General features: G+C 34.1%; 2 protein-coding genes across 7 annotated transcripts in view; one reads left to right on the top strand and one right to left on the bottom strand.

Moving 5' to 3' along the window:
* The window catches only part of LOC108754480 (fasciclin-1), a 377,227-nt gene that overhangs the window by 216,288 nt on the left and 148,639 nt on the right, over positions 1 to 12,300 (top strand). The gene's annotated exons all lie outside the window — the stretch shown is intronic.
* Positions 2,388 to 8,694, bottom strand: LOC108754481 (origin recognition complex subunit 3). Its single transcript, XM_018496778.1, has 14 exons — positions 8,547 to 8,694; positions 7,729 to 7,860; positions 7,526 to 7,646; positions 7,121 to 7,311; positions 6,887 to 7,044; positions 6,682 to 6,790; positions 6,436 to 6,600; positions 6,181 to 6,366; positions 5,754 to 5,870; positions 5,370 to 5,654; positions 4,521 to 4,754; positions 3,628 to 3,747; positions 2,809 to 2,876; positions 2,388 to 2,576 (listed from the first exon to the last, which is right to left on the bottom strand). The coding sequence occupies exons 1-14, from the start codon at positions 8,568 to 8,570 to the stop codon at positions 2,483 to 2,485; spliced, it is 2,004 nt and encodes a 667-aa protein (XP_018352280.1). The 5' UTR covers positions 8,571 to 8,694; the 3' UTR covers positions 2,388 to 2,482.

Below are 12,300 nucleotides of genomic sequence, written 5' to 3'. Positions count from 1 at the left end.
TTTATAAAGCCTTATATTCCATTTACATTTTTTGAGACCCACTTCTACTTCTGATGCAAACTCACTATAATCTCGATTTAATTTACCGTTCATTCCTGCCTAATTTTTAGAAGAAGATAAAAGGTAAGCCAGACCGAGATTGAAGTTAATTTACGCTGGTAGAAATGGACGTAAAAGTCGAAGTGATAAGTAGTGATAAAGAAACCGTGCGAAGAGATCTTTCGGGAAATCTTGCAATGAGAGATTACTCGCTTCTCGCTTCTTTGACACCGAAGTTTACGCTACATCCTTGAGCTTTACCGTTGGTGCAGCGAAGGATACTATGCACGGGCGAGCTTATCCCTTTCCGTACTCCCTATGCTTCGTCCTTTCTCGATAGGGTCAAAGGCGGAACAAGGGTTAACGTACTCTGTGCATCCCTATCGAGGGTCGCAGACGTTAACCTTTGCCGAATCCTCCCTCATGCGCCGTCACTCTCCTTTGAATACGGGATTGTTCTACGATTGGCCACGACGTGAGATCTCCGTTTGGCTTTGTCCAAACATTATTCTACAGATCCTGTGTTACGGACTAAACTATATCACGATACTTCCCGACAATAGATTGAAACGGGCGTTTAGGGGAAACATAACGATACGTATAACGAGGGACGATAATGTTGTCACACTCACGAGTAGAAAATAGAGAACTTCGATGTGGGTTGAGCAGATAGATAAACTAATGGCATCACGTAGCCACACGCCGTCAATCGTGATTTGTTGTTTAACATCAGACACTAATGAAGCCATTTCGGCTCCGTTAATCAATTCCAATTTCTTCTTTTTTTTTACTAAATTGGAACAACTCCTTATTAGTCATGTAGAGGATGTCTAGAACATTTCAGCCTTGTACATCTTTTAATGAATTTGTACCTAATTTTTAAAATTATATTTAACGCAAATTGTTTTAACAGTTAAAAAATCTGTTGCATTTAGATTTATCGTAATCTTTATATAGTATATCTTTATTGTAATATAAATGGTACAATATTGAAAATATGTGAATAATATTTTAACGATACAAATATAATGTCAAAATAAATCTTTATTGAAACAAAGATGGGAAGCTGCCAAATTGGCATCTTCAACAGTTTTAGCGGGATACTGTCGGCGATTCTGTAGTGTTAAAAGTACGCTTCCTTCCTTCGACAAATTAATTGTAGGACGACTGTAATTTGATTTTAAAAGATCTAAGAATTTTCAGGCTGAATTTTTTTACGCGCGCGAATGATTTTCGTCCATCATTGAGTGAAAGAGTAAAGGTCGTCGCGTGGAATGTTAACTTCCATCCGTGTTGCCAGGCGAGAAAAAGGCCGTCGTTGAAATTCAATTAATCGATATTCGTCCACGTTAAAATGCGGAAACGATTGCCGTGCACGCTCTCGGATGAATTTTTTTTCGCAACCCCATGGAACGCGTGGCACGCTCGACTCCCCGCCACAAAGACGGCGTAATCGATATTGCGGATTTTTAAAAACCCGGGACGTCGAGGGAGAGAAATGAAAGAGGAATCGTACGTCGATCTACCTGGAATTTAAGTATCTCAAGATCGCGGGAACTTATGCAGATACAGTACACGCATCATTAATATGCGTGCAAGCCGTTAAATTATTCAACGATGCATTCGGTACGTAACAACTTCCGCAAGGAATTCTGAGAAATGGTGAAATCAATATGCAAGGCACGTAGCCTTGATCGTTTAGTGATAAAAGAATTACATAAACGATAAAAAATATGCGGAATAAAAGTTTGTGTGATTTCTGGATACGATAAAGATAAATGCAATAAATTTTTTAACTGTGAAATAATTTGCGTTAAATATATTTTTTTAAAATGTGTATAAATAACAATAGCATTCATTTAAAGAATTTAAAAGCCCGGAGTGTCTGAACTCTCCACACGAGTAATGCAAGGTTAATTGTCTTAATTTAGATACTTATTTCATATAACGATGTACAATATTATTGTTAGAGCATGTATATACCAAGCGACTTTTGCAATCCTTTTCCTATATTTGAATATGTAGTTGATAATTTTAATATTCTTGAATTTTGAAAATGAATAAATATTTAATCTGTTCAGGAATAAATTTTTCAAATTGAAAATAATTTAAGTTTTTATTTAGTTACATTTTATTTAATTTAAATACATAGCGAGCTAAATAAATATTACGTCTATTGTGACGACTATTATTTGTTTTTTCTTTGTTAGTAATATTAAAATGAAAAAAACAAACTAAACGTACAAATATATTTCGATGTATCGAGGGGATTGAATTGCAGGATCAAAATATGTAAAAACATTTATTTTGATATCAATTTATTCATTAATACATATACAATATGGTATAAAAATAGAATAATACAGAAATAGATGTTCATAAACGGCGCATACAATAACAAGCTGTGAGGGCAAACCAAACAATCAAATACACGATATTATTGTTACGTAAGGCGCTTTACATGATCCGTCTTCCTTCGAGAAGTCTTGATGAAGCCGAGGAACTGTAGAGCGGCGACCGCTTGAGTAAACCGAGCTCTGAATCCCCGTTAAGGATAAGTTACTACATGATGAAATGCAAGATAACACGTGCGAATTATTCAAACTACATGGGTATCTAGTTCGCGGAAGTTACGTCTACGATCCTCGCGTTAGGAAGCGTGATATGAATTTCAAAGGCATGGCGCAGGTAAGACAAATCTCAACGTGTACCGATCACGTTGAGTGCGAGAACTGCCTTATGCGTTCGCGGAAACTTTTGAAAGGATACTGGAACAGCGGATCTACGTCGCGTTGCTCCGCGTGCTGGGTCTGCGGATCCACAATCGTCAGGAATGCCTGCAAGCAAACGTATCGAGTGCGTCCCCTTAGATTTTCATGTGTCCAATGCGTCATGAAGCTTAAAAATTCAAAGTTTAGTACATCTGACGAGGAAAATGTAAAACGATTCAAAAAATATAAAAATATTTAAAGAAAACAAGAAATGTTAAGAATAAAAAAATGTAAGAGCTGAATCTCGCAGTAGGGACAATTTTATAAATCCTCCGAGACTTGTAGAAAACCTTAATTCTTCTTACGTTAGACGTTCAATATCGACGCCATTAAATCTCAGCGGAGAGGAATCTATGAAGTTTGAATATAAAAAGAAATAACGGCAATCCCAATAACGCTCTCTATCTCTCTCTTTTCATAGTTCTACAGTGCCTTAGAAAAATAAAAAGATCCGTAGTTTTTGTAAGTACTAAATATCAAAATTAGAACACTAGCTTCAATTTTAACTTTTAATATAAAAAATACGAAACTTTTTTTTTTTTTTTTATATTAATAGGACGTCGTGTTAACTTCGCAGATCCGGCGGACAGTACATTTTCGCCGGTACAATTTTCACAAGAAGCGTTTTACCGGCTTCCTAACAACCGAGCGGCGATAAAGCACTCGGCACCCCCTTGTGCGCGCCTTTCTTACAATGACGTGCTCGCGTGAATCACTCGCGGTGGCGGCGGCGATTAAAATCACGAGACGGCCGCGTGCGTGACCGTAAGTGTAACAGGGATTAACCTGTAAACATGAGCGCGGGCCGGATTGTTACCTGCAGCCAGTCGTACATATTGATCAGCTTCCTGGACTCCAAATGCAGCTTATAAATTATACTCAGGTCGGGGAGCGTGCGCGGAATGTCGTCGTCGTTCTCCAATTTGCAGCAGTCGCACTGAAATATACATCTCCAATTAACCGTGCCGCGCGGTCTACCAAAAAGTGCGATTTTTTCCGCGATCGTCGATGAATTGCTCATGTAAGAGAAGATTAAATGTCGCGAGAAAAATGAGAACTGCGCGCAGCGGGACCAATCATATTTAAAAACGAATCGCGATATCAAAACTCCAGCTATATTCGAGCATTGAAAGATATGAAAATTAATCGGAGCGAAGGAAAAAGAAGTTAATTTCAAATACATATTTAACACGCAAATTATAATTTAAGGCGCAAAAATTTTCAATATTGTCTTCTCGCGTCGCTTCATAATATTATAACGATAACCCAACATTTAATTGTTAAACGCCTTTTCGGTACGACATGCTCGGTTTTCTTTTTCCAATACTTTTTTTCCCTGCTTTTATAACTTTTTTATTAATAAAAATACATACATTTTCTTGATATTGTTGTTTGCTAATATTGTTGTTTGAAATCTATCGTTTTCGATTTAAAAACAATTTTTCAATGTTTATTTTTATCAAAATTGTAAGCAGTCAAATTGATTTGGACATATAGTATGTTGTTCGCGTAGTGTAGCGTTTAAGGGTTAAAATAGTACAATGCCCTGTGCATGCAGATATCCGTATTACGTAAAAGTTAAATTTTGCAATTCCAGATTTCCACGAACAATTTTTCGGGCACGTTCCCACTGTTCGATGATACGCGCGATAAAAGAGCTAACTGAAATCGCGTGCATGAGCTATTCGTGCGAAGTTCTACTTCACTCACATCCAGATACATCTGTGGATCGCTTAATCCGGTGTGCATAGCAGCCCGTAAAGAGCCGCGGATATGATGCTTCGCCTGATTCCCATCGCTGTAGCAAAATATCTCGTGAGCCGTCACGCGACTTGGGTCGATCAGATGAACGGAGAATACTTTTCGATCTAAGTAATCGATCAGATCAAGCAGCGCCTGCTTGTAAGCAGAACGCGATTGTTGCTGACTCATTTTGAGCAATTTCTGAAAAGGGGGCACATGGTAGTTGAACAGGCGTTAGTAATCACTGCGTTTTCATCGACAATTTTCATTTCAGAACCGTAAAGTTCCGATCGTTCGCATTCGATAGCGGGAGTGTATTATATGAAAGAAACAAAACTCACCTTTACATGGCTTCGCATAAACCGATAAAATCTTATTAATCGTGTAATGAATATAAAAAATTATTCGTGTGTTATCGGACCTTATCTTGTCGGATTTGATAGAGAAGTATTGCTTTAATTTGGAGTATGAAATAGTTTAAGTACGCTTCATAACGTTACATGGAAAGAATGATTTTGCTAAAATATTTAAAAATTTAGTTATAAATACAGATCTAAAAATAATTATATTGAACTATCAAAATAATTATATAGGACTTACTTAAACCATTGCTGGAATGTCAAAAGCTTCGTCATCATGCATGAGTTTCTTATATAATTACTTTAATGGCTCAACAAAATTATTTTCAAATCTGTATCTATATATAGTTAAATTTCTAGATACTTCAAAATCATTCTTTCTTTTTATGAGTTAAAAATATTTTTCTAGAGCAAAGGATTAATAAGAGCAGTTAAGAAAGTATGATTTTCCACACACCTCCTTTAGTTGCATACGATTAAGTTTCTCTTCCACACTGATGATCTCGGAAGTCGTTGTGGTGCTTAAACTAGCTTCTCGAATTCTCTTGATGTGATTATTAAGATCGATTTTAATTTTCTTAATTTCTGAATCTTTGGAATCCTCGACAATTTTTATAACAGATTCGAGTTTCGAGAGGAGTTCCTCCTTCGATAAAAATTCCAATAATTTCCTACAATCTTTGTATTCGGAGGATTCTGTGAGATTATTCGTGTAAACTGCTTTAGTGTAAATTTCCCGCAACTGAAATAATTATTCCATAATTCCGATTTTTAGTTCAACGTACCACTTTTTTGCGTAATAAAATATCTTTTATTTTGAATCGGTAAAGCGTTGTATTACCTGTTTACCCATTGGCGAGCCTGGCAGTGATGCAACCATGCTGTGCAAACATCTCAAAACAATTAAAAATTGATTCATAAATTTATGAAATTTATTTAACAACTCTTCCAATAATTCCTACAAAAAGCAAAATTTAAAAAATAGTTCGAAAATGCATGAGATTACCAAAAATTATGTACATTAGTAACAAATGTGAGGGACACATTTAAAAGTCGTAGTTACATCTGTTGAATAAAAGTTTTATCTCTGTTAAAAAATTTTCCATCCTTCCAATTTCCAATATAAAACAGCTTGATAATGGACTGTTACATTAAATTTTTCAACAGCGTAAATTTCATAATTACATATTATTTAAAAGGTATCCCTTCGTTCTAATAGCTATAATTTTTGCAATCCTTTTTAAATCTCGTAAATGAACTATGCGAACCATGAATTCTTTATCGCTAAGCTTTTTATCTCCACTCGACGTCTTCAAATATTTAGCGATAGACGGTAAACTTTTAATTTCCGCGATATTTTCAGCAGTGAGTTCAGATATTTTTTTCTTAATGTCTTTTGGTTGACAGCAAAGAGAACTCGCATCGTTCTTGTAAAAATGTTGTATCATGCACATCTGAAAATCATCATAATTTATAATAAGTCGATTGTCGACTTATTAATTGGATTTCTGAATGCTCGTTACCTTGTAATTTTGCAAGAAGTTATCCACCGAAAAATCGTAAAACAGAAAAATGTCAGTCAGCAACTGAAACGCCCGGCCGATTAATTTAAATGGAATCTTTGTAGAGAAAACAGTGTTCTCTAATACATCGGCTAGTGTTTTGACTTGCGTTTGCGTATAGAATACCTAAATAAAGAGCCGACGAATTATTTATAGTCATTGCGCAAACATTTACGTTGGACGTCAAAATATTTTTGTTTAACTTGCCTGCACAACTAACTTCGACGTGACGTCATATGTCAATGATTTATGCACGACGTGCAACGTAGTCGCGACACCGAAAATGAGTACGAACTTCAATGTATTCCTATACGAACTGAAAATTATTTATTCACAAGGATATTCTTTTTAAGATTCGTGTAATTTTTTAATTGTATTGTGCATGCATTGTGTATATTCTTTTCAAGAATACCTCAACACCAGGATAAAATCGTGTAATACATTGATGGGGAAGCTTTCGAAGTCCGGCAAAATTATAATTAAAGGGTCCTCCGGATCGTGATGTTCCGCAAATATTTTTTTTAAGACACGCATAGTGCATTGACTTTTACGCACTTCAGGAACATGGTTCTACGAATAATAATTTATTTAAAGATTGCAACAGAAACTGTTTGTTTCTACATAGTGCTATTACCACGAAACTAACCGATTCAGATTCACTGCCTGATTCAGATTCAGAACTTGAATTTTTATGAATAAATTGATATACAGTGTCTTCGATGATGTTTTTCACGTTGTTACAATTTCTGCTGCAAATCATCGCTAAGTGTGGCGTTATTTTACTAAGCTTGGACACTACGGTGTCGAAAAGCGTCGTATGATCGGGGACATTTACTCCTATAATTTTAATTCATTTACTTGTTAATATATTTATCAAAAATCATTGAAGAAAAATATTAGAAGCCTTAAAAACATTAGAGAAAAAAATCTTTAATAGGCAAAAATTACTTCGGTATATATTTTGAAGAGATTTTTAATCGATTTTAGTTTATCTAAATTTCGTGTTGAAAAAATGACAATATTTTATAAAAAATGTGACGTTTGTTTTCACCTGTTAACAAAATAGCCGTGGCTATTTCGTGGAATGATCCATTCAATGGCGTCGCTTTTATTTTCGACACGAAAGACTTTAAATTGGATATAACTTGTTGGAACATTTTCGATCTGACATTCTGAAATATTAATGCATTCTGTTAAATATTCTGCCATTTGATTGAAATTTATAGCTAGTGCTAACACACTAAATAATTATACCTCCGTAGCCTGCTCGATATATCCCCATGTTTCGTCATACGCGATATACCAGGGTTCATCAAAATACGCTGGGCATTTAATTTTCTTTTTCTTTTTTCCAATTTTGTAACTTCCTTTGTATGCAAATACTCCCTAAAAGTCACGTTCGATATTACATTTTTATAATTAGCCACGACTCTCTGTTACATCAATCCTAAATTGACGATATTATTGTCCTTGTCATTATAAAATTTTAAATTTACTGTGACTAAATTACTAAATTATTAATATTAATTATAAAAATCATTATGCATTGAATTACATAATTCAAGAGAAAATCAGAAACTAATTCTTTATGTATTTCATACAAAATAATCCTTTCATCAATTGTCAATTGGCAATTATCGTTAATTTTGTCTATTTATTTATTTTATTTACATATTTTTGTTCGTTTTTAACAATTTTAACTCATTTAATTTATTATTTGTCGAAACTTTTTTTTTAATTCTTAAAAACATTAGAGAAATCCTTAATTGGCAAAAATTATTTCTAGATATCTAATCAAAATTAATTTAATTTCAATACGTATATGATTTTCAAAAAATTAAGTATTTTAAACGTTAATTTTTAAAGAAGTCGAAAGTAAAAAAATTATACAGAAATGACGTTAATTACAAAGGCAAAAGTAATGCGAGAATAATGACAGCATTCTTCGATAAACTTTTAAAGCGTGCGAAAGCGACGGACTATGAATCATTATTCGGCGTTTCGGCGCGCTAACTTTACACTTTGAGGTTAAGCCGGCGATAGCAACAGGTTGCACGTGTCGTATCGCTTACCTTGGATAGAGAAACGTTCTCCATTCTGCAACCAGTGTCAACGCCGCCGAGATATATCCGTCTTAAACGCTCTTCTAATCACATAAATAAAAGAAATAGCAATTATTGTTCACAGCACATTACGAACTTGTGCGCGAATAAGCGCGGAATCACGAACAACCATCTGCGTAGCCGAACCAAGCCGAACGCAACTAAACGCAACCGAACACGGCAGCTGTCAGCTGACACGAAAATAATATACTTACGCCGCTAGCTGGCGCCATGTACTAACGTCCGCTAGAGTTTCTATAGTTCGCACAAATAACTGATCTTCGCACGATCACTAGGCTCAGCAGGATAGCTCAATAATGAATACTCACATGTTTGATGTTGCATATATAATTATATACCACGTGTATTTCCATGAACAATAATATGATAAACATTTAAAGAATAAGAAATATAAATTAATTTAAGAATAAGGTATGTATAATATTTGATATGTGCGTATGAATTTCTTATAAAAATTCAATTTAATACATTAAAAAAGAGTACTGAATTTTATTAAATATTTATTTGAATAGTACTAATGAAATATTTACTAAATATAAATATATTTATTTATGTAATTTAAGTATAATTTTTTTCTTTTGAATAAATGTTTATTTATTGTAAATAAATATTTCGTCAGTATTGTTCAAACAAACGTGTAATAAAATTTTATTTTTTTTTATTTTTATTTCTTTAGTATATTGACCAATTTAATGTTGGAAATTATTTATTATTTTGAGTGTTATACAACAATGTTTTTAATATTTTTAATACCTTTACAATATTTTCAATATTTTTAACAAAATACTTAATAAAATCAGTAATTAATTACTTTTTAATATTAAATTATAAATAATGAAGCAAAAATTAAAGCTTATTTTTATTTATGTTCTTCAACTTATTAATTAGTTCTTAATTTTTAATTAGTTCTTTGTCTTTCATTATATACATTAATTTATTAATTATTCGGGAATTCATCGATCAAAAGCCTGTCCTGTGCAGTTCTGTAGAGATGAATTAATTCGTTCACAGCAACCATAAAATTGAAATGCCTTAATTTATTTCTAATATAAAAATTCAAGTAAATATATATATAATAAAATTAAAAACAGAAAGAGATGTTTTTGGATAAATAAGCAGTCTACATACTTATAATGTATTATGTAAGAATATTACGATTAAAAATACGAATTAAATCTTTAAATTTTTACAAGTTAATAAGAGTTAATTCATCTTATTCGCAAAAGTTTTTTCACAAATGATAAGTTAATTAATTTTCAATCAACAAAAATTAAGAAGGAAGTGCTACTTTTTTTACGTCCCTTTTTCTATCTACCATTGTTATTTCACAGACATACTAAGTACTTCTGAAAAAGTACTTTTCTCTAGAATCTGGCTGTTCCGTTTCTATCGCATTTGAATAAACATTCAATAAAGCAACAACGCAATTCGTCCTCATCAGACGTAAGCGACGTGCATGTTCGAAAGTCGGATTCCGGCTACGTCGAAAGGGGACAGAAGAGACGTCAGGGTGAAGGCAGGAGGGTTGGGGGATATAAATCGATGCGCAAGCAGCTTTGCGCGAGTTGTTCTCGTTTTGCGGTCGGCCGTAGCACCTGTGCCCCGCGTCGCCCGCCATCGCTGGTGGCGGGGTAGAAAATAAATGCGAATCGATCGGCAGGCTTAATCATTCGGGCAGCCCCCCGCCTTCCCCTCTGCGTCCCTCTCGTTGATAGAGCAGCGGAAAGGCTCGGCTGCTGCGAACAAAATGTTCGCGAGAGCCTGGTACCCGAAGCCAGAGATATTGCCCTCTGAAAGGCATACATACGCCCTGCGCGACTCGATCACGGCCGCATAAAGCACTCCGGTGGCGCAACAAGAAAAATGCGCCGGCAGACGCGCTATAAAAATCCAGTCGGCGCGAATAAAGCTCTATTTCGATCCGCGATAATACGATCGCTGCTTTTAACCAATTTCCAAACGTGCCCTGCATTACCATCCCGATTTTTATCGGCGATTCGCAAGAATTCTGCTTTCGTATAATGAGACCACCAGGACGATCCAATAAATTAAGTTTGGCAATTTTTCAATTGCACTACACTGTTAAAAATGTCATGAAATTCTAATGCACTTTTAAGTTACACAAATTAAATTCAATTTTGTGACACTAAATTAAATTTATTGTATCTGCAATTGAAACATATTATATATACATGTACATGAAATTTAGTACTTTTTATAAAATTTTACGAAATTTAGGTACATTTTTTATTAAATTTTATGTAGATTTGCATGAAATTTAATATAAGTAAACATTAAATTTAAGTTAGTTGTAACTTCATTTTCATTGATGACATTAAATATCTTTAATGTACCTTCTTAAAATATTACATGTAACGGAAATTTCTTTTTTTTTTTAACGGTGTAAATTATTCGAGATAACAATAAATACTCGAGATACAATAAGTTTATAAAATTCTAACCATCTAAGAAAGAACAATACGTATAACAAAATCTGTAATAAAGAAGTAATAAAGAATAAAAAAAAAATGAATGGAAGAACAACACAATCAACTTTAAAATTTCTTTCCCTTTTTTAGCTGATTTTTTAAAAACTCGATTTTCTTCTTTAAAAAACTAGGACATTTAGAGTAACAGTAGGATGGAACGAGTATATCGTTTACATTCAAATTCACACGTGTAGTGTTTCGCAATATATTGAAGCTGCAACGCTTTCTGTATGCGCTTCGCGTATCCCCTTCCGAAGCTTCTCACCTAGCGGAAGAATGATCAAGCATGCAACCATTCAGGGATGATTGACGAGGCGTCACGGAGATATAAAAGCGTTATATGGCGTGGCACGATGCGCCATTCTAGACTAGAGCAGTGAACTTCTCCGATATGTACGTACAGGATAAGCTAGAAGTCGCTTCACGTTGAAGAAATGGCGTATCGAAAGAAATTTATCTTAATAAGGTGTAGCTCGCGAAAGAGCTGCCTGAGCGGCTCTTCTGATAGAAGAATCATTATACATAAAATTTGTTTTCAATATGCACATAGTATATTAATGAGGTCTTCAAAGAGTCTGGAAACGCTAAAATATCTCGAAAACGATCAACTCTAGTGAAAAAAGTATAAAAGCAAAGTTGTAGGATTTCAAAAAGTCTACTTAGCTGATGATAAAAGATTGACATTGGGTGAAGTCTTCAAGATCATATGAAGGTCAAATTGAATTTTTTGAACAGGAACCCCCTCTTTTTATTACATAGTCTTATAGCTTATTTCAAGAGCTTTTCAAAACACTATAATAAAATATTTTTTCATTAAGTATTTTTCAAATTCCGATCAACGGCTAAAACCTCTTGAATATCGTTCAGAATCATGTCCTAGATAACATTTGTTAAGATCAAGGGCATTGGAGGTTATTCCTCTTAATTTCATTTTTATACTAAAAATTCATTTTTGCGTAAAAATGAAAATAAGAGATATAAGCTCCATTGGCCTTGGTTTTGACAAATGTAATTCAGAACATGATTTTGAACGACATTCAAGAGGTTTTAGCCGTCGATCGGACATTTTGCGTAATGCTAATGCCGGCGTTACTGTAACTTTCAAGCCTAATAACTCGAAAAGTACTTAATGAAAAATTATTTTATTATAGTAATTTGGAAAGCTCTCGAGGTGTGCTGTAAGAATATGCAATTCAACTTGACCTTTATATGAT

The sequence above is a fragment of the Trachymyrmex septentrionalis genome, unplaced genomic scaffold (assembly GCF_001594115.1).
Source record: "Trachymyrmex septentrionalis isolate Tsep2-gDNA-1 unplaced genomic scaffold, Tsep1.0 scaffold8, whole genome shotgun sequence".
Lineage (NCBI taxonomy): Eukaryota > Metazoa > Arthropoda > Insecta > Hymenoptera > Formicidae > Trachymyrmex > Trachymyrmex septentrionalis.
The sequence above is the reverse complement of the archived record's forward strand: the minus strand, read 5'-3'. Positions and strand labels throughout refer to the sequence as shown.

Bases quoted from the DNA above. Each gene is read 5' to 3' on its own strand.
- LOC108754481 (XM_018496778.1), bottom strand. From the start codon at position 8,570: ATGGAGAACGTTTCTCTATCCAAG. The intron at 5,871-6,180 runs GTTCGCATAGTT...TGCTTTTTGTAG, and splicing joins TTAGCGATAAAGAATTCATG to GAATTATTGGAAGAGTTGTT. The intron at 3,748-4,520 runs GTGAGTGAAGTA...TGTATATTTCAG, and splicing joins ATCCACAGATGTATCTGGAT to TGCGACTGCTGCAAATTGGA.